This window comes from Aythya marila (assembly GCF_965140915.1).
Source record: "Aythya marila genome assembly, chromosome: 25".
In the NCBI taxonomy this organism is placed as follows: domain Eukaryota; kingdom Metazoa; phylum Chordata; class Aves; order Anseriformes; family Anatidae; genus Aythya; species Aythya marila.
In genome coordinates, this window is record NC_139066.1 from 821828 (window position 1) to 842529 (window position 20702).

Below are 20702 nucleotides of genomic sequence, written 5' to 3' on the forward strand. Positions count from 1 at the left end.
GATTTATTGTCCGGGGGCAGCGAGGGGGTGACAAGCACCGCGGGCACCCCTGGGTGCTGGGGACATCAGGGCGGGGGCGGTGATGCTGGGCATTGGGGCAGGGCCAGGGCTGTGGGGTGGGGGGTGCAGAGGGTGCAGGGGACCTGGGGTCCCCCCTAGCTCTGGGTGCCCCCCATCTCCTGGGCCTGTCCTGGTGCCAGCTCCTGCGTGTCCTCCTCCACGGGTGGCCGGGTCCTCTTGAAGAAGCCAATCTGGAAGAGGGGACATGGTGACACCCCCCCCTTGGAGACCCCCTCCCAGCATCGCCCCCACCCCATGCCCGCAGCCCCCTCCCCAGGGGTCCCAATTTCTCCAGTCCCTTCTGTTGCCATCAGGGTCCCACCACAATCTCAGGGTGTCACCGGGCCACCGCCCTCCCCAGGTGTCCCCAGGGGTGCCCGGCAGCGCCGTGTCATGTGTCCCCCCCCCACACCTTCCACATGAGGAGGATGAGGAGCGTGAGGAGCAGGATCCCCGCAAGGATGCCCAGCACCACCCACCACACCGGCACGTCCCGCTTGCCGTCGGGGCTGGCGCGCATCACCTCGGTGGCAGCCTGCAGAGGGACAGGGGGGTGCCACCACTGGGGCCACCGCTGGCACTGGCCGTCACTCCCCCCCTGACCGTGAGAGCTGTACCTCGGCCTCACCGCTGGGCAGGACACGGGGCTGGACACGGTAGGGCATGGCCGAGGTGTTGAAGAAGCCCCGTGACTGGACAAGGAATTGCTTCAGGAGGTGCTCCCGCTGGGGACAGGCATGGGGACACACGGAGACACATGGGGACACAGGAAGAGTGGTGTCAGTAGCCAAAGGGGCACCCGCGTCCCCCTGCCTGGTGTCCCCGTGGGTGCTTTCCACAGGTCCCTGGGATGTATGGGGACGTGGCACGGCTCCATGGGGACACCAGGGGGACACGATGCCACCCCAGCACGTCCTCGTCCCCCACGGGTGCCACTACCTGCTGCAAGGTGTCCATCCAGAGCAGGGCGCGGATGCTCACCAGCACCCGCTGGTCCTTGGCCAGGCTGGGCACCCAGCACGTCACCTCCACACAGGTGGCATTGCCACAGTCCTGCAGGCACAGCGGGTGTCACCCCGGCCCCTACCCTGTCCCCAGGGCCCCTGTGGGGCTGCAGTCCCACGGGGAGCACCCGCTCACCACGGGGATGGGCTTCTCCAGTGCTGCGGCCACCGGCTCGTCCACCTCCCTGCGCTCCCGCCTGTGGGTTTTGTTGTGGGGTCCCACGCCTGTGGGTCGGGGCATTTCCAGCTGGAAGGAGAAAGGGACACCCTCAGCCCCCCCCCATCACCCACCGGATGGGTGCTGTCCCCCCTCGTGTCCCACCTGCTTGGGATTGAGGCCAGGCGGCTGGGTGCAGCTGATGCCACCCTCGGTGCCCAGCTCCAGCAGGTAGAACAGGATGCGGCCATCGATCTCAGTGGGGACATCGAGGCGCAGGGTGACATTGGTGACAGTGGCCGGGCCCTTATTGTGGAGCTGGGGGAGGACAGTGAGTTGGCAGTGGGTGACACGTGGCCTCAGCTGGCACCCTTGGGTGCTGTACCCTACCTGGTAGACATGCTCCACGCAGATGCCGTGGTCCTCCAGCCGGCGGCTGCCCTCTGCCCCGTGCCAGCTCGTGGGCAGCACCATGGTGGTGGGCAGGGATTTCCTGGTGGCAACAGTGGGGTCAGTGTCACCCCTGGCACCCCGGTGTCCCCCTGCCATGTCCCACAGACCCTCACCCTCGCAGCTCCATCGCTGCCTGCGCCTCCACGGGCACCACCACCGTCACCACCGCGCTGGTGGGGCTGTTCTTGCTGCAGGGACATGGGGGGGTGAGAGCGGGCAGGGTGACACTGCCCCCCCCCGCCTTCACCAACCCACACACTGAGCATGGGCACAAGCAGCCTGGCCACAGCGTCACCTCCTGAGCTGGAGCTGGAAGGTGATGGCATCGCCCACGTCCTCCAGCCCGGTCACGCTCAGCTCCATGTCCACAGTGATCTGAGGGGCAGGGAGGGTGACAGTGAGTGACAGCGGGTGGCAGCAGGTGGCAGTGGGTGACCCACAGCCCACACCTGGGCGCCGGCCTTCATGGGGTTGCCCAACTCGCAGAGCACCACGCGGCTCCCGTTCTCCTTCCTGGGGATGCAGCTCAGCTTCTCCTGCCCCTGCGGTGGCACGGGGGGGGAGCAACACGGTGGGGACATGGCACAGACCCTGCTGCAGGTGCCACCCCTGCACCAAGGGCAGGGCTTGTGCCCCCCCCATCGCACCCACCTGGATGTTACTGAGGGCTTTCTGGTAGTAGGTGTCCTCGGGGAGCTGCACCCGCAGCTCGGCCTCGAAGGCCCCTTCGCCCGCGTTGGTGGCAAGGGCGCGCAGGGACACCACGTTGTCAGCCCCGATCAGCAGGTGGGTGCCTGGCCTGGGGACCCGGCAGGGCTCAGCACCGGGGTGAGGGGAACAGGGGCAGGGACTGAACCCCCCCAGCGTGGCCCCCGCATGTGCTCACGTGTGGGCGGTGAGGCGGAGGTCGGGGACGCAGACGTTGTCCTCCCCGCAGTCCTCCAGCACGATGTGGGTCTGGGCCGGGGCAGGGGGAGGTGGGGGCGGCAGCGGGGGGATGTGGGGAGGGAGTGGGGACAGAGCGGGACAGCCCGGGGGGGAGAGGGGACGGTGGGGTGGGCACAGTGCATGTCCTAGGAAGGGACTGGGGACAGTGGGGGACAAGGAGGGGGCATCCCAGGGAGGGAGTGGGGACAGGGTGGGGACGGGGGGGGGACAACCTGAGGGTGGAGCAGGGACAGTGGGAGGGACAGCGAGCACATCCTGGGCAGGGACTGCGGACAAGGGGGACAGGAAGGACACCTCGGGGAGGCACTGGGGACAGCAGGAGTGACAGCGGGGACATCCCAGGGAGGTGCTGAGGACAGGGCCGTGTCCCAGGGACAGACACAGGGATAGGGTGGGGGCTGTGGGACTGGAGCATTGCACAGCCTGATGCTGGGGCTGTGGGTGCCCCAGGGCCTGGTGGTGGCTGTCCCCAGCAGTGTCCCCACCGGGTCCTACCTGTGCCTGCACCAGGGTGTCCCCATACAGCACCAGCCCCAGCCCCCGGGCATCCGATGACGAGGCCAGTGCCAGGCTGAGGCTGCTGACGATGGGGCTCAGCTTGTCCTTGAAGTCAGCCTTGTCCTGGGGACACCACCGTGCGATGGCACCACAGGCACGGGGCAGGCGGTCCCCAACCCTCTTGGCCCAGGGCGCCGCTGTCCCCTGCCCCATGTGTGCCAGCCCAGTGGCACCATCCCCGTACCCGCAGGTAGGCAGTGAGGTTGTGGCAGAGCGGGGACATCCCTATGGCCAGCACCAGCGTCTGGTGCCAGGATGTTTGGTGGCCCTGCAGCAGGAGCACCCTCCTGGACAGCTTCGGCTTCAGCCGGTCCAGCTGCAGCTCGGCATCAAGGTCTGGCAGAGGTGACAGCGGGTGACGGAGGTGCCCGGTGCCACCCCTGGGGGAATGCCAGCCCTGTGCCAGGCACTTACGGATGCTCTGGGAGATATTCTGGCCCGTCACGCTGACACACAGCACCACGGGGAAGCTGCAAGGGGACAGCACCCATGGGTGCTCAGAAACTTGTCCCCATGGCGGTGCTCCCACTGGCGGTGTCCCCACCGTGCTGCTCACCAGCTGATGCGGGTGTCGGAGTCGGGCAGGACACACTCCATCGTCTCAGGGTTCAGCCCACTGGGGATGCTCAGCTGTGCCCGGGCCACCACCACAGGCTGTCCCCTGTGGCACGGGTGACAGCAGAGCTCAGGTGTCAAGGGACAGAGCCAGCAGCACCTGGCCCCGCACTGGGGACTCACCAGTACACGGCCACCTTGGCGGCCCCAAAAGCCCCAATCAGCAGATCTGCGGGCACAAGCGGGGTGTTGGTGGCAGGGTGGGTGACACCATGGTGGCACGCAGAGGACACGCGGTGACATCGTACCCATGTAGCCGTTGCCATCCAAGTCGGTGGCACCACGCAGGGCGAAGCCAAAGGCAGCGGGGCCAGGGAAGGGGCTGTCGAGGCGCTGGGTGGGCACTGGCTCGAGACCTTCCCTCTGCCCACGGAAGATGAGGACCTGCCCACTGCTGCTGTCACCCCCGAACGGGGCACCCACTGCCACATCTGTGGACGCAGGGGACGTGAGCGGCCACCAGGTGCCATCGGGTGCAGGGAGAGCTGGGGTGTTGTGGGGTGGGGGCCAGGGGGCTGCACTGGAAGGGGGGTGTGGGGAGGCACTGGGAGCACTGGGACAGTGCTCCTGCCTCAGTGCCCTCAGCATCAAGGTGGGCACCGTGGGTAGCACACGTGTGTGTCCCCCCATCACCACACCTGTCCCCTGCCACCACCCCGTGCTTACCGCCGTAGCCGTCCTTGTCCAGGTCCCCCAGGCTGGCGATGGCGGAGGCGAAGCGGCCATAGGGGTGGGTGCCCGTCAGGGTCTGGGGGGGCTTGGCGAAGGACCACTGCCCCCGCTGCAGGTACAGGTAGAGGCGGCCAACCTCGGAGAGCTTCCCCTCGGGACGCCGCTCCATGTACAGGGGGGCACCCACCAGAATGTCGTCCCGCCTGCACCCAGCACCAGGTCAGGACGAAGCCCCCTGTCTCTCCCCCTCCCCCCACCATCTCACCCCTGATGGTTGGGTGACACCGGGGGTGTTGTGCCCATAGGGGCCTCACCCGTCCCCGTTGATGTCGGCCACAGCCACCGTGTGCCCAAAGTACGAAGCCACCTGGGAAAGGGGTGGGAGGGGATGGTACCTGGGTTGTGAGGTGCAGGTGGCCCCCTGACCAGCGGGGCAGAGAGGGGAGCATGGGGTGCTATGGGGTGGGAGGTGCAGGGGTGTTACAGGGGGCAGATGGAGGCCTTGGGGTGGGGGGAGCAAGTAGGGCAGGTGATGGGGTGATGGTGTGATGGAGCAGGGTGCAGCTATAGGGTGGTGGTGCCATGCGGCAGGGTGCAGAGGGTGCTGTAGGGTGGTGGTGCAGTGGGGGTACCTGCTCGCTGGCGATACCCTGCATCCGGCGCAGGCTCGTCCCCTCACTGAAGATCTCCACCTGCTCAGAGCAGCGTCAGGCCCCATTGCTGTCCCCATCCCCAGTGTTCCCCCGGGTGCCCAGTGCCGCACTGCAGGACATCCCTGTCCCCATGCAGCCGGGCACCAGCACTGCTCACCTCGCCTGCCGTGTTGCTCTTGTTGGGGACCCCCACCACGTACTCTGCAGGGGAAAGGACGCTGAGTGCCCCCGCCATGGAGAAACCCCTGGCACAGGCAGGGACATGGGGACGGACAGGGCTCTGGAGCTGGACCCGTGTCCCAGGGCAGCAGAGGGCACCCTGAGCACAGAACCCCAGTGCCGATGGCCCTGCCTTACCTTTGGTTTTGGAATTGTCATCAAACTCGCCCACGGCCACTGAGTACCCTGCAGGGAGATGGGCACTGGTGACCCCACCATCTCCAGGATGAGTCGGGCGCGGGGCAGGGCTGTCCCCACCCACTGCTCACCTCGGTACCCGTCCTCATAGTCCATGGATGTCTGCTCTACTGTGGGGCGCCCAGGGCCCTCTATCCAAACCAGGGACTTGCCATGGAAACGGGCGAAGATGGTATTCAATTTGCCCAAATAGAGGAGCCCTGGGGACACCAGTGCTGGGGTGCCACACTGCTCCCCACCCCCCTAGCACAGCGGGTGGCACCTACAGGGGAGTCCCCATCCCGCCATGCCCACCCAGGGGTGCTGGGGCAGGCACACCCCCGGACAGGCAGCACTCACCCTTGAAGTAGTACCCGCCGGGGGCACCCAGTGCCAGCGTGCCTTCCTGCAGGAAGAGCCAGCGTCAGCATCCCCCTGGGACCTCTCCAGCCCAGCATCTCTACACCCCCCCTGCAGAGGGGCACCCCCCTGTGTCCCAGGATCATCCCCCAGGAGCGTTCTGAGAGGTGTCCTCAGGAGCACCCCCAGGACCATCCCCAGAACCATCCTCGGGGGCAGCTCTGGGGGCATCCCTGGGGACATCCCCACGAGCATCCCCGGTACCATCCCCGTGGCACCCCGGGCTCCCCATCTCACCGAGGTGACAGCCGCGCTGAAGCCCAACTCACAGTAGCGCTGGTCAAGGACTGCGGGCACAGGGCAGCGTCAGGCCGGCCGGGAGGGCCCCCGCCGCCCCCTGCCCGCACTCACTGTATTTGTTCTCCTTGTAGACGGTGGCCATTTGGGTGTTGCGGCAGGGTGAGTACCAGATGAAGCGGTGCAGCCCCTCGGCTCCCATGAAGCAGGCACCCACTGGGGTGCGGAAAGCCTCGAGGTTGTCCTGGATGGCGTTCCAGTGCTGCAGCGGGGCACAGGCCTGGGGACGGGGACAGGTGGGCGCCCGCCCCGCCAGCACCCACGGGTGCCCGCCCACACGTGCACCCACCACCAGTGTGCCGTGCCAGCTGGTCACGGAGGCTCCCAGCCACTGTCTGGACTTGTAGACGTGAAGCTTCATGGAGCTACTGGTCTCCATCTCATCCCCTGGAAGAACAGGCGTGCCAGGATGGGCCCCACGTTGGTGGCAGCACCTGGCATCGTCCCGCAACGTGCACGCACCCACAGTGTCAAAGGGGACAAGGTCACACAAGGAGTTTCCAGGCCAGGAGCAAAGGAAGACGGCGCCAGGCTCGACCACTCCAGGCTGCGAGGTGTTGGCACGGGGAGCCCCCACCGCCACTCTCGTCCTGGGGCACACAGAGGAGCGGGTGTCAGGGCTTGGGGATGAGCGGGGTCCATGCCCAGCTCCAAACGCCCTCCCTACCTGTTCTTGGTCACGTAGAAATCCAGGGAGAAGCCGAAGTAGCTGCCAGGGGGCCCCTCATACACCGCAGGCTGGGGGTGGAGCAGCTCCGGGCCGGAGGCCCAGCACAGTCCCCAGAGCAGCAGCAGGGCCACCAGCGGGGCAGGAGCACAGCACACAGCACCCATCACCTCCTGGGCTCGCCCCAAAATGTGCCCAGGGCAGCCCAGAGCTTCCCTATCTGGAATTCCCCATCCCTATTCTTATCTGGGGGGACGCAGCAGGAAGGGCCAACCCACAGCTGGGCGGTTGGGACAGGGCCGGCCCTGCTTCAGGACAGCAGCATCCGCCTGCCCCTGCTATCTTGGGGCTCGGGTGGCTGTGGAGGAAGCGCAGCGCCCACATCCTTCGGCCCCGAGCCCCCTCAGCCCCACACTTAACGCCTCCACAGCCAGATGGAGCAGAGATGGCACGGGGCACATGGATGCCAGCAAGGCGTCTCCCCTTCCCCAGCACCCAAATTGTCCCTGTGCCACCCCCCCAGGGAAGTGCAGCCCAGACTTTTCCAGGGTAAGGGCTCTGGGGGATGGTGTCAGAGTGAGCCGTGACAGGGGCTCTGTGCAGCTCCAGCCAGCAGCTGTGGGATTTTCACCATTTAACCCACCTTGTCTCCCCTGGCCCCCAAACGGGGGCTGCTGCCCAGGCCAGCCAGTCAGCACCCAGAGCCAGGAGAAAGCCACGCAGGATTGCTCCAAGGCAACTGCAGTTCTCTCCCCCAAAGTGCTTAATTTCCCCTTTCTTGCAACATTTGGGTGCTGTCATTCACCCAGGCTCCCAGCTCCAGGGGCAAACAAGGAGGGACAAGGCAAGGGCAGTTCGCCGCCCTGGTGCAACCACCAGCAACACTGGGGTCTTGGGGCAGGGCAAAGGGGAGCACCCCTCTCTTCTCTTCAGCCAGATCAGGACCTGGCAAGTTTCTGACACCTGGGCTTGCAAAGCCGCTAAAGCATCAAGCCCCAGGCCTGGTCTTTGCGCTCTGCCACCAGCGCACCGAGTGGTGGGTAGGGCACGGAGCCCCCAGCACAAAGACAGGGTCCAAAGGCACTCATCACCGAGGCACACTGCCACTCCGTCCCCAAAAGCACAACCCCAATCCCATCCCTGCCCTGTGGGGAGCAGGCAGGTGGATCACAGGAGGGTGGATCACAGGAGGAGGGGAGCGTGCAGCACTTGGGGGCTCCAATCCAAAATAACGTCCTTGGAACAGGGCTAGGCAGACAGAACCCAAGCACAGGAGGAGCACAGGCTTGCAGCCAGGCTCAACATATTCTGCCCAAGGTGTCCCAGCAGCATGAGCTTTGCTCCCGGGGAAGATGAAGCGAGCACCTAATGCTGGCATTTCACAAAAACAACAGCCTTATGTGTGTTACACCACGAGCAGCAGCTTCAGGACATTTCACACATTTTTCCACAAATCATTGGTTTATTAGAAAGGTTTTTTCCCCTCATTTTACAGCATATATATATATTTATATATATCTTATGTGACAAAGTTAAATACAGTCTGTTTATGCTCGTTAAGTAATGATAGGTTAATTATTTTTAGCACTATTCCGGAAGTCAAAAACAAAACAAAAAAAAAACCCTGACTGCAGTGTGAAGGGTGCCAGAACACGCATATTGAATCTAGAAGCTAATGAGCTCAGCACTGAAACATTAATACTGTATTCTGTTAATTATTTACAGAGAAATTGAGTCCCTTTTGTGACCGTTGTGATTCAGTCCGACCTGTCCAAATGTAAAGGCTCTTGTTTAAATAATGAGGAAGCTCAGAGTTTTTGATCCTTTCAGTCTGCCCCTGGGTCTCAGTTCTGTGCTTCTGGAGAGGAAGGAGGGAAGGGAGGAACGGCACTGAGCGGCAGCCACTGCCGCCTGCTCCGAAACCGGGCCGCCAAAACCAAGCGTGGGGGTGCAGCCTGGTAGTGGTTCACAGGCATGCCCCAAACCTGCACTAACACCAGGAGAACCCGAACCCGAAATACCCAACCCAGGTCCTGGGGCCAGCAGCTCTTGGTGCTGGCCTCAAAGCCCCTGTGGTTGGTGGTACCCAGCGCCAGGGAACAACGTGGGAAGGAACAGAAATCCCTCACACCCCACCACAGAGAGGTGTGGGCACAAGGGATTAGTTACAAACCAAAGCACCTGGCCCTGTGCATACAGTGGTGGCTGAAAGGTTCTGCTGACAGCAGAAGGCAGAATGGATTGCACACCTGGTACAAACCGAGGGGGTAGGACAGGAAGGGGGGAGGGGAAGGAATTCTGCACTCGGTGGGAGACAACCCAAATTCTTGACACTCCTGAGACAGCCTCCAGTGTCAATTCCTATAAGTAGCTGCTTAGTAAAGACCAGGAGCATGCAGCAAGCCCCCGCGGCACCCCGTAGTACACCGTTCCCAAAGCCAGCACCTTCCAGGCGGTGCCGTTCATTAGCTGTTAGAGTCACCGGTGTCATCCACGCACCTCAGGTATTCGAGTTGCACGTTTTTCTTCTGCAAAACGCTAAATGAAGGTGGATTTTTTTTTTTTTTTTTTTACATCTTATAGTACATAAAAGCTTCAAAAATACATGAGCTTGATAAAATATACATGCTTAGTTCGTTTTGCATCTAGCTGAAACTATAAAGTTGAACCTTTACAAGTGTCTTATTTCACCTACGGCAAACATATTTACACAAAAGCCACCAGAACAAGTACCACTAAAAGAACTGGCTGTAAAAAATATTATTGCGGTATACTACAAATGTAACCTTTTTATATGAGCTACAAAAAGCAGCATCTTCCTTTACAGAGTTCAGTGCAATTCTTTACATTAAAAAAAATCCTATAAATTAATAAGGAAACCATCAGTACTACAGAGGAAAGAATACACTTTACATACTCCCATCACTCTCCCCAGTCCTCTGTATTGCTTCAATTCCTAAAGGGATTTTTCTTCTCTCAGCTGAGAGCCTCTTTTGCAACACCTCTAAAGATGGAAGCCAGAGCAGATTTTTTTTTTTCCTTTCTTTCTTAGGAGAAGAGTGGTCAAAGCCTAGATTGAAATCACAAACTACCAATCTGAGAACCTCTCTCCAGTTCACAATATACAGAAGGTGTCAAGGTGCAGTCCTCACACAGGAGAATGTTAATGCAGGATGGAGAAGGGTCAGAGCTCGGAGCACACATGCAGCTCCTCCGTTCACTTTGCTTCAAAATCAGATCTTATTCCCACCTTTGCTGCTTACATTAAGAGAAAAGAAACCTAAGTACGCAGCAGTAGGATGCCAGGAGATCTGCAATGCCTGAAAACTGGTACTGGCCCAGACAAAACAAGAGGGGTGCTGCCCTCCCATCAGTCTCCTTGCCAGGACCCACAGCTGTCAGTTACTGAGTGTTTCATCACTGATTACAAGCAGGATTCAATCATGCTGACTATTTTAATTAGATGACCTCAATAAAAGGATTTTAGAGACCTATTAGTGTGCATGAAATATCACTTGTCATATACACAGCAGCAGGAGGATGACTAAGTGTAAGAATCCAGGGAAAAAAGCCTTTCCAAGTGCCTCGCCTGTCTGTGCTCGAGATGACTCCTCCGGCACAGCGCTGCTATGAACATGGTGGCAGCAGGGCTGCACACAACGCTTGCAAACTGACCTGCTGCACACTGTTACCCAGCCCTCCGGCCACGCCTGGCTTCTTTGGCTGCTAAATAGTGAAAGGAAATTCTCAGGCCTCACCTGCCAGCTAGATCAGCTTCAACCCCTTCCCAAAATGCAAAATATTCTCCTTCCTCCAAGGTTACTTCGCTCGTCCTTCATGTGCCGTGACTCGGGGGGTGCTGCAAGTCCTGACCTGAGAAAATGGGGTGCAGCAAGGGGTGAAGATGTAACGCTGTAGCAGCCGCAGCAGCAGCGGGTCTCGGGGCAAGAAGGGTCGGGTAAAGAGCATGAGGAACTGGGTGAAAAGTAAAGGGGCCCGGGTGGATGGCTGATGCCGGAATGATGTGGATGGGGTGGCTGGCTAGAAACGTGGCAGGGTGCCCCGGAATAATCGAGTGGGTCAGGTGGGATAACGAGATGGGCGTCAAGTGGGGCTGGGGTATATGATGAACCTGAGCAAGAGGCTGGGGATGGGGGTGGGGGTGGATGCCGATGGCGGCGGCAGCCGCGGCAGCGTGGTGCTGCAGGATGGCGTGCTGCACAGTGGTGATGGAGGTCGCGGATGCCGCCGCCGGCTGCTGGATGTGGATGGGCTGCAAGGCAGGCGCTGCTGGCGCCAGCGCGGTGGAGGCAGGAAAAGCCTTGACCTGCTTTGCGAGGAGCTGTTGCTGGATGTGCTGCTGAGCAGCCTGCTGCAGTTTGCTGTACTTCTCCATCTCTTCAGGTGTAAAAGTGATGGGCTGGCTCTCGAGCGGTGCCAGAGAGGAGTCTTCTCCTCCTTCTCGGTCTCCTTCGATGCTCGGCTCCCCGCTCTGAGGCACATAGCCGGGAAAATGCTCCACATCAGGGACCAAGGGCATCATACCGGCTTCCACAGGGACAGGCTGGCTGCCCCCATCCATGGGTTCCAACGCATCACCATCGCTCGGGTCCGAGAGGAAGTTGTGCTGCATGACCAGGTCCCCAGAACTAAAGCACTCGGGCAGTGCTGGTGCTTCGAGGGGAATGGACGACATCTCCACAGCAGGTTCATCGCGTTTCTGCTCATCCAGAGGTTTATCCTGCATAACCATCACCACTTCTTCCAGGAGAGACTGGCCAGCCAACTGAGTCTCCTCCACACCTTGGGAAGCGTCCTCAGAGTCCGATAGCTCTTGTTCTTCACCCCTCTCTAAGCCAGACTCCTCATATCTTTTTGCGTTTGGTTTTCGGATGGTTGGCAATTTCCCAATTAAAGGGAGAACTGGTTTGTTGCCTAATGAAGGAGGAAGCTTGGGGCCAAAGTAGCCTTGTGGAGGGTCTTTGAGCTTTATGCCCACCTTGTTTGCCCCTGCTAGCATTTCATCAGCAACACACGGCTTCTTCTCAACCTTTCTGGACTGGATCTTTTCCAGGAGAAGTTTTGCAGTCACGGAGTTTCTCTCTTCTGGACTGCAGTCACCTTCCGAGGCCCTCCCGGTGCCAGAGCTACTGCTGCTGTTCTGGGAGAGAGAGCCAGACCCTTTGAGATCCTCACCTTTGCCGTCCTCCTTCTTCAAAGCTCCTTCATTTCTGCTTGTTCGGAAGTAGTGAGGAGACTGCGAGCGATAGATTTTGGACCTGATGAAGTCTCTTCTCCCTGACCGCCTCTCCTCAGGGCTCTCATGGCCTCGAGAGCCCTTTCGCGAGAGCGACCTCTGCGAGTGGCTTCTCGTACTGCGGCTGCGATCCCGGCTGTAGCTGCGACTTCGTTTCCAGCTGCGACCCGTCATGCTTCGGCTCCTCCTCTTGCTTCGACTGCGGCTACAGCTGCTGCTTCGTGTCCTGCCCCGACTCCGACTTCTTGACCTTCCTCGAGGGTGGGTTCGGCTCCTGCTTCGACTCCTTGACCTGCTCCGACTCGAGCTGTAGTCGTCTTCGGAAGAGGAGTACTTGCGCCGCTTTGATCTGTGATTTGAGCTGTTGTAGTCAGAGTCATCCTCCGAGTCGTGGGACCTCTTTGAGTGGCACCTCGACCGGTCACTGTAGTCGCTGTAGCTGTCATCCGAGTAACTCCTCCGGCGGCTGTACCTGCTCTGGTCTGAAGAAGCATCGGAACTGGTGGAGTAGGACCGTCGAGACGAGTGCCTCCGCCCTGACCTGGAGCGGCTCCTGGAGTGGTCACTGCCGGAGTCATCGTCATCACTGTACTGCGAGGGAGATTTCTGCCGGGAGTGCTTCCTGTGGGAGCCCTCGTCACTGTCATAATCCCCGCTGCTCTGCCGGCTCCTGCGGCCGGACCTGCCCAGAGAGGGGCCAGCACACCGCCTCCTGGCAGCTGGCAGCTGCTGCAGGTCAGCCTTGTGTTTCTTGCTGCCATGTTCTTGGCAGGAGTTACCACTGTCCTCTTTCTTACTGCTACTTCCCTCTTCAGCAGACAGAGACTTCCTCTGCGACTCCTGAGAGCATCGCTTTTTCTTCTGGAAATGGCTACACTCTTCAGACAGTTCAGTTTTCAGTGCCCGTTCTGATTCAGTAGAAAGAGAAGATTTGAGTTTTTTGTGTCTGCGTTTTTTCCGTTTCTTGGGTTTCTCTTCCCCCAGGTCAGTTTTTCGGCTCTTCTCGTCAGGTTCTTCCTTGTGTTTATGTTTGTGTTTGCTAGACTTTTTGTGCTTTTTTTTCTTTTTATGTTTATGGGATTTTCCAGATTTATTCTTACCAGTTACATTTTTACTACTGTCATCTCCCTCTACCTTACTAACATTTGCCAATTTAGACTCCTGCTTGTTCTGGGAGCCACAGGCAGACAGAGATTTACTTTCCATTTTCCCAGCAGAACTGTTAGCTATGCTTTCTGCCTCCTTGGGTTTGCTCATCTCTCCAGATTCTGGAGTCTGAATGTTTTCTTTACAAAGGCCTCCTGGATCCTTGGATTTCTCTGCCCCTTTGCCTTTAGCATCTTTGTTGCGAGACAGCTTGAAATCAAAATACAGGGGATTACAACTGTATGAAACAGAAGGTTCTGCTTTGGTAAATATGAGCAGCTCTGAAGGCCACTGGAGAGTGGTGCTCTCATCTTTGCTCAGAACTGGAAAAAAAGGTCCTGTTGGATGTTTTGGTCCTTCGGTGACATCTTTACTGCTTGGGACAGGCTGACTGACTTCCTTAGTAGTGTCTGGCTCTGGGAGATGGCTCTCTGTAAGATGCTTGCCCTCCTGCATACTTGCATTTTCTGGGACTTCTTTTAGCTCTGTTTTGCTCTGCTGAGCAGTAGTTTCAGTAGTACTCTGTTCCTTCTGCTGCACTGTGCTCTCAGCAGCCTTCTCTGCATGCTTGCTGGGTTTGGGTTTTGGAGAATTACCCTTTTTGACCTCATGTGTGTTTTTTTTATTCACATTTTCAGCTTCCATTTGTTCTGTAGACTTCATGAAAAGCAGGAATTGAAAATTAGGCTTTACTTTACAGTGGGCTGGGGGAATATAATGATAGTATTCTGGTTCAACTGCCATTGGTCCATCTTCTCGTCTCATCTTTTTCAGTTTAGATAATGTAGTGGCTAGAGAGCCGCTATCTTTGTCATGCTGGTCATCTTCCTCCGTCTTGCCATCAGAATTATTTGTGCTTTCACCATCACCAGATTTCTGCAGGCTTCCTGCATCTGAGGACCCTCTCTCATCAGCTTTTCCTCCATCTGCAGAACTTGATTCTTCCACGTGGTCCTTGAAAACAGAAGCTATGGTCTCAAGCTTCACCGGAGTCTTCTTGGCAAATGAAAATGACACACCTAGCTTTTGCAGTGGAGTTCCCAAAGTGCTCTTAATGCCAAAACTGATTGCTTGTGCTGACTGGAGGGGCATTTGGCCTGGCATAAGGGTGCCACCAACTTGTCCAGTGTTAAGGAAACCTCTGTCCATTGTCATCTCTGAAGCTTGGCCAGACATTGTCTGCACAAAAGAACTGCTGTTGGCTGCAGAATCGTCATCATCTCCACCTTCCTCATCCACAGCCACAGTGGTGGTTCTGAACATGGGTCCGCTTCCAGGAGCGCTGTATGAACAAGGTAAGACAGAAAACAGCTGATGGCCATTTGTATACCTCTGCAGTCAGTTTCATGCCTCATCTAAAATCTTTTACCCATTTCAATTATCTTGTATCCACAGGTATGCATTAAAATAGTATTCTACACCTGTTTGAAGTTTTTAGCATTATCAAATAATGAAAATTATTGCTGGATAAAGCAATTTGGGAATGCTCTGGAATACCCATTCAGTGAATCCTGTCCTACAAAACACAGCATGAGGCCAAACTTAAGCATGAAGCTTTTCCCTCAAAATTCACACAGTCCCAAGCAGCACTCCTGCTCACATGCTCCAGGGGTGCTCAGGGATCCCCCATACTCACCATTCAGGCTGCCTTCTCTGTTCAGCCAGTTCATGAAGACGTCGGAGTGCTTTCTCCTGCTTCCTTTCATCTTTACGTGACCTTGAGGAGACGTTGCGAGCAAATTCCCTTTGCTTGAGATCTTTCAACCTCTGAGGCAAAAGAAAGTGGGGACGGATTAGATAAACGTGGTTGTGGTAAGTGTCCCAAAGAGTCTCTTTGCTGTAGCCCTGAGCAGTATGCTGTGAAGCCCCTCCCCAGTAACATTTATTGAGCTAGGATGGAGTAGCAGCATTTTAGCTCAACAAAACAAATGGAGCACGCTGCCATCCTCCCAGCAGCTAAATTGAGACAACTGTTGAACACTTTGGGCTATGACTTCAAGTCTGTGTATGCAATTCCAGTCAGTGCTACTGGTTTTCTTTAGCATGTATAGTAAAGCTGAGTTTAAAGCAACAAGCAAATTCTGGAAGGGAAAAAAAACTGTTCACTCTGCTGCTCTTGCAGGGTGCAAATGTACATCACAAACAGTGCATGACAGAAGTCTTAATAGCATAGGCGAGAGAACAGAAAGGGATTAGCTAGTGCAAGAGTTACCTGGGTATTATATCTTACAAAAGCAATGTACAAATTACATTGGAGAAGGTGCCAAAAATTCCATGCAAATGATTCCAGTAAGCAAATAAATAATATAACATACACCACAAACAGTTACTTGCTTTCCTGACAGCAGTTCTGAGACATCCTCGCAAGAAACAAAACACTCTAGAATGCAGTGAGGTCTTTTTGGGTTTAATACTTTTGAGGGCAGAAACACTAAGTTCCCCAGAAACCTTATCATATCAGGAAGCAAACCTAAACCCAAGGAATTTCAAACATCATCATGTCACTGAGGATTTCTAGATATACAATTCTAATAGCAATTCAACATCGTAGTCTTTGGAAAAATTTTGAAAGTCCTTGTCTTAAAAGCTCTAGGAAAAGGGGCTGCTCTTTTCATTTTGAATACATGTGAAAATTCATAAAAGCCGTTTTTTAGAGTGCTATACAGAAATTAAATAAAGCTGCAATGAAAGACCTATACCATCCTAAGGGATTCAGATACCTTTATCTTTTTGTTTTGATGCACAATTTGAAACTCTTTCAAGAGGCACAATTTCAGAAACCATCACATATCCAGCTTTTGAAGAAGATCCATGATTTTCAGGCATTTTGTGAAGGGCCTGAAAGACTAATGGCACTCAAAGCAGTAGTCGCTTCAGAAAAATCATCGTGTAAGGTAAGCAAATCACTGGTGAATTCTGAATACACCTTCTGGCTTGCTGACTCTGCCCCTTTAATGGAGCAAAGTCACATAACGGTACACACAAAAGAGTAGATCTGAAAACTAACCCAAAGAGCAAACTGAAGAAATTTCATTGGCCCAATGTAAAGAGAACATTGCTTTGTGAAAAAGGGAAAGATTTTACAAGACAGAGGATTCTCTTACCTAGTCATATTTACTAAATATGGTTGGCCTTTACCAAAATCAGAGGGGAGGACACACAAAAAATACAGCTATAGACACTAGTAGAAAGAAACTCACTCTTGTGATCTGGACTCCAAAATTAGAAGGGTTTGCTTGCAATACATCAGCTGAAAATGTCACATCACAAAGAAGAAAAGAAAGTAAAAATATAACGAGAGTGGAAGAGAAAAAAATACGAAGCAAGCATTACTACACAGCTCTCAGTGCGTCTGCCAGCTACTCTATGGAGCAGGAGCTGAGCTAGTGAAGCTACAGGACTGATTTTGGGGAGTCTGGAGCAAGAGGGGGGAATGCACGCACACACACAGCAATGATCCCACCTGGAGCAATGCAGCTACTTTCACCAGGACAAGTAAAGGGCTCAAGGAATTTGTGGTGTATGTTAAGCGTTGAATAGGAAATTTCTTTCCAGAAGAAGAAAAAAAAAAAAAAACATACTAAGCAACGCTATCAGCTTTTTCATGCCAATTTAAAAAGCATATCTAAAATGCTCCAGGAAATTAGAGTCACCGACAGCTGACAAAACTATTTAACTGGGGTCTGATGCCAAGTCTCTGGATCACTCTTCCATTTGGAAAAAACATGACCCAGCTATTTCCAACAGAAATGAACTGTGACCTTTTGCTTTAAAGAGGAAGGTGCAACAGAGCACTCAAACACACTTCCATCCCCCAGACACAGCCTTAAGCATCTCCCCGCAAACCAAAACAGGCTCCAAGTCCATTGATAATGATGCAGCTGCCCACAGCACAGTCCTGCCTTCATTCCAACAGACAACTGAAATGAAAGCAGAATTAAATGCCCATTTCCTTACTTGCTGACCTCTGGGTGCCTCTGCTGGCCCAAGCCTCCCACCCTCTTACTGTGCAACACTTGTAAATCAGAAGTGACGAAGCAAGTGAACTCCAGATGCACTGCAGCTCCAAAATATGCAACATGTGGCAACAACTAGCTGTGCTAACTGACACATGCACTGTGGATAACAACAACTAGCCACGTTTTCCAGAGCACCGAGAATTTATTACTCCCAGCTTGAACAAAAAGTTGGTCTGGTTTTAGCAAGCTGACTTTCCACGGGATCTCAGGGCTGAGTTTCTTTGTGTAGCATAGTGGCCATGAGGAAGAAAGATCTTGCTGGGGAAGTTCAGGATACGAGATCTCCACGACTGCACCACACCACCTCCCTGGGACTGCAACGTGTAAGATGCTGAGCTCCGCCAGGCTCCATATCTTTGGCTGACCTCGAGTGGTGGATCTTTCACTAGAAATCATTTCTAAAGCAGAAACAAAGTTTGCAAGTAGCCAAATTCTGGCAAATTCTGGCTGGACCACATGTTACAGAAAAGCGACCTGGGGCGGGGGAATAAGGGAGGACAGAAAACCAGAGGGCTGACCTGCAAAACCAGGTCATGACAGCATCCGTGCAGAAGTCTATGCTCACAGGCAGTGGACGAGCACTCAGTGATTAAAACGGCCAGAACCGTTCCAAATAACCTCACACAGCAACCCTTACTTCACTAATTGTTCCCAATGCGGGTCTGAAAGCAGCAACGTATCTGTGCAAGGACCAGCTGTGAAGTGACAGCTGTGCTGGCCATCCCTCCCCAGGCATGGCAGGGCGAAGCAGGGAGAAGCCTCACGAGCAGTTTCACGGCACCAAGGGGAACGTCGAAGCCATGCAGTGCTTTTCAGCGCACTCCAGCTCTCAGCCTTCTCAGAAAGCTATCTGAATGAAATTGAGGTTTAAGCCAGACTTACACTAATGAAATTCCCACCTAATCCTTAGGCAACCATTCATCAGTCCCCCCAAACCGCTGCGTTGTGTTTGCGCTGCCTCAAAGGCAGCTCAAAGGCTGTGGGGCCACGAGCCTCGGCTGCCCTGAACACGTGGGCTCTTTTGGAGGAGAAGCAACAGGAGCATGGCACTGCTGCTCAGCCAGCCCTCGGGAGCTTCTCTCCACAAACTCAAGAGGAAGAACCTAGGAACCTATTTTCTTGGGGTGAAACCAGCCCTTTTAAGCCTTCCCACCATGCTCAGCAAAATTCTGGTTTCTTCAGCAGGGTCAGGGCCACCAACCTGCCACAGCCTCTCTCAAGCCAAAAGGATCCCTTTGTACTACTACAGGATTTAAAAACTAGCAAGCATTTTTATCTTGGTAGGCAGTGTGCTCTCCGAGGAAGCAGAATGCTTTTCTAAGCAGCAACACATTTCCAAACTGCAAATGATGGTGACCACGGAGCCAGGAGGTATTATTCTGTGACTTTATTAAGAATGGCCCCAGCAGGAAGCCCCGCGACCAGCACACAGGGACACAAATCACTAGGAGCTGAAATGAAGTCGATCTGAATTTCTGCACTCCAGGCACAGCCAGAAGAGCAGAACTTCACTACCTCAAGCCCTCCTTCAGGCTGGTATTGCTCTTTATTAATAGATACCACCCACCCCAGCTTTCTAACAAAGGACGGTATTTTGAGCCTCATTTCCAACAAAAATCACTAAGAAGTCTAAGTTTCAATGGGAGTGCAATCAAGCTCTTAAAGAACAGGCTTTCTATAAAATCTGCAGCTACTTTAGTAATCTAGCACAGACAGCTACAGTAATGGATTATCTCCTGATCACTGCATAGCTCAGGAGGGGTAAAATTGGCATACAACTCCATTACCTTACAGTTCTCTTCATACGAGCTTAAAGAGGCTGCACTCCTGCATCAATTTAAAGCTCTAGAGACACAGCATCACAGACATGTGAAGGTGGTTAAATAAGAGGGGAAGATCAGGATTCAGAAACTGCTGCAAAAATAGGAAGACAGTAAAAACTTAGCATTCACTACGGTAATCCTGCCTGAGAATTTGCTTGCGTGAGATCATATTGAGGCAGGACTTCCCCACTACAGAATTAAAGCGCCTTGCTTTTCAGGTTCACAGCCAACAGCAAATGGATTTTCTCAGTTTAATTTCTTTGCATGACAAAGCCAGGCAATTTCACTGAACACAGGCCTATTTAACAGGCGTTCTGTACCTAAAATTGCAGAGCAGAAAGAGATGAAGTTATTCTCAGAAAAATACAGCACTCCACTGCTTTACTAGACCTGGAAATCTGGGACTTCCAGGACAAACACTACATGCAAGAGGGGGGCACAGCAGATTCACATGCAGCGAGATTCCTGCACTGGCTTGAAACAGGAGGCAGCCCACGTGACAGCGCAATCCCATTACAGAGCCTACTCCTCCCCAGCTATTGTTCTCAAGTCTCTGCCAATCCCTATTAGATAAAATAATAATGTACTTTTCATTATATGCCAGCAGATTCTTGGCTTTCTGAACTCTTGATGTATGCTTGATTCTTTGCCACAAAAGCTTCTGGGAGTGAACTACGCCATTACCACATGAGCTCAAAGGATGGCAACCTTTGTTTTATCATTTCATACAAGTGATAATACAATGCTTGCTTTTGGTAATCAACATTCTTTGCACGATAATAAACGAAGTGAAGAGAGCAGAGGGGAAGTTGCAGGCATCTGCAGTTTTATTTCATTTTAATTTCTTCCCTGACAACTCCTTTTCCATTTATGAAAATATACCACAAGTTAATGGAACACAGATAACCCAATGACACAGATCTGCTCACCCCTCAGGAGGGGAGCAGTGCTTGTAACCATGAAGCCCAGGCCTTGCACACTGAAAACTTATTTTATTGAACACTCTCCACTTATGTCTAGAGTACACAACCCCATTTCTTGAGAGCAAAGCATTTCTACAGTATACAGCAGAGGAGTCTCTCATATAACACCAACTATCTTGGAGACGTTCTCAACTCTTCTACATTCATGTTGTGCTCAAAGACACACGATTTTGGAAAGCACAACTACAATTCTTCCCAAACCAGTAAGTTCAGGGTTTGGTTTTAGAGTACTCATCAACCACAGCGGTGACTGTGTTGGTAATTTTATTGTGCTTTAACATGGCTCTCCCCCTTGGCATTAGAAACAAGGATCCAGTTAATTAGGGCAGGAAGAAAACCACAGATCTATAGTTTCACTTCTTAGTTCCACCCCCTTTCTCAAAGAACCTCTTTAGGGAAATATATTCCCTTTGTCCCTTTATAAAGAAAATCTATAAAAGGCAGAGTTAATCATCTATACCTCCAAAATGCCACACATTTAGAAAAAATAAAATTAAAGCTACATAAAAGACTGTATTTCAATACTGGTTAGAGTTCTCACAGTTAACCTGGCAAAAGTTCACAGGAACATGTA

The 20702-nt window shown here is 54.4% G+C and overlaps 2 protein-coding genes across 9 annotated transcripts in view; both read right to left on the reverse strand.

Annotated features, from left to right (window-relative positions):
* Window positions 1–3: 3 nt before the first annotated feature.
* Window positions 4–7076, reverse strand: ITGA2B (integrin subunit alpha 2b). 2 transcript variants are annotated; one of them, XM_082779278.1, is made up of 30 exons: window positions 6901–7076; window positions 6696–6823; window positions 6523–6620; window positions 6288–6453; window positions 6174–6223; window positions 5877–5922; window positions 5609–5737; window positions 5478–5525; window positions 5278–5321; window positions 5100–5159; window positions 4782–4834; window positions 4462–4670; window positions 4044–4226; window positions 3919–3964; window positions 3737–3841; window positions 3595–3650; window positions 3365–3516; window positions 3118–3243; window positions 2561–2631; window positions 2326–2473; window positions 2124–2216; window positions 1970–2049; window positions 1788–1862; window positions 1612–1714; window positions 1387–1539; window positions 1201–1311; window positions 1000–1113; window positions 678–785; window positions 473–595; window positions 4–251 (listed from the first exon to the last, which is right to left on the reverse strand). In XM_082779278.1, exons 1-30 carry the CDS (start codon window positions 7065–7067, stop codon window positions 156–158), a joined length of 3141 nt encoding a protein of 1046 aa, XP_082635404.1. In that variant the 5' UTR covers window positions 7068–7076; the 3' UTR covers window positions 4–155. The 2 variants fall into 2 exon arrangements, with proteins under 2 accessions (XP_082635404.1, XP_082635403.1); XM_082779277.1 differs by having other exon boundaries at window positions 2561–3243.
* A 1272-nt stretch (window positions 7077–8348) lies between these two features.
* The window catches only part of GPATCH8 (G-patch domain containing 8), a 55393-nt gene continuing 43039 nt past the window's right edge, over window positions 8349–20702 (reverse strand). For all 7 annotated transcript variants that reach the window (XM_082779027.1, XM_082779028.1, XM_082779029.1 and 4 more), the window contains 2 exons: window positions 14940–15070; window positions 8349–14585 (listed from right to left, as the gene is read on the reverse strand). In XM_082779027.1, the coding sequence (XP_082635153.1) occupies window positions 10736–14585; window positions 14940–15070 (3981 nt within the window). In that variant the 3' untranslated portion in view covers window positions 8349–10735. The remainder of the gene's footprint in view (window positions 14586–14939; window positions 15071–20702) is intronic.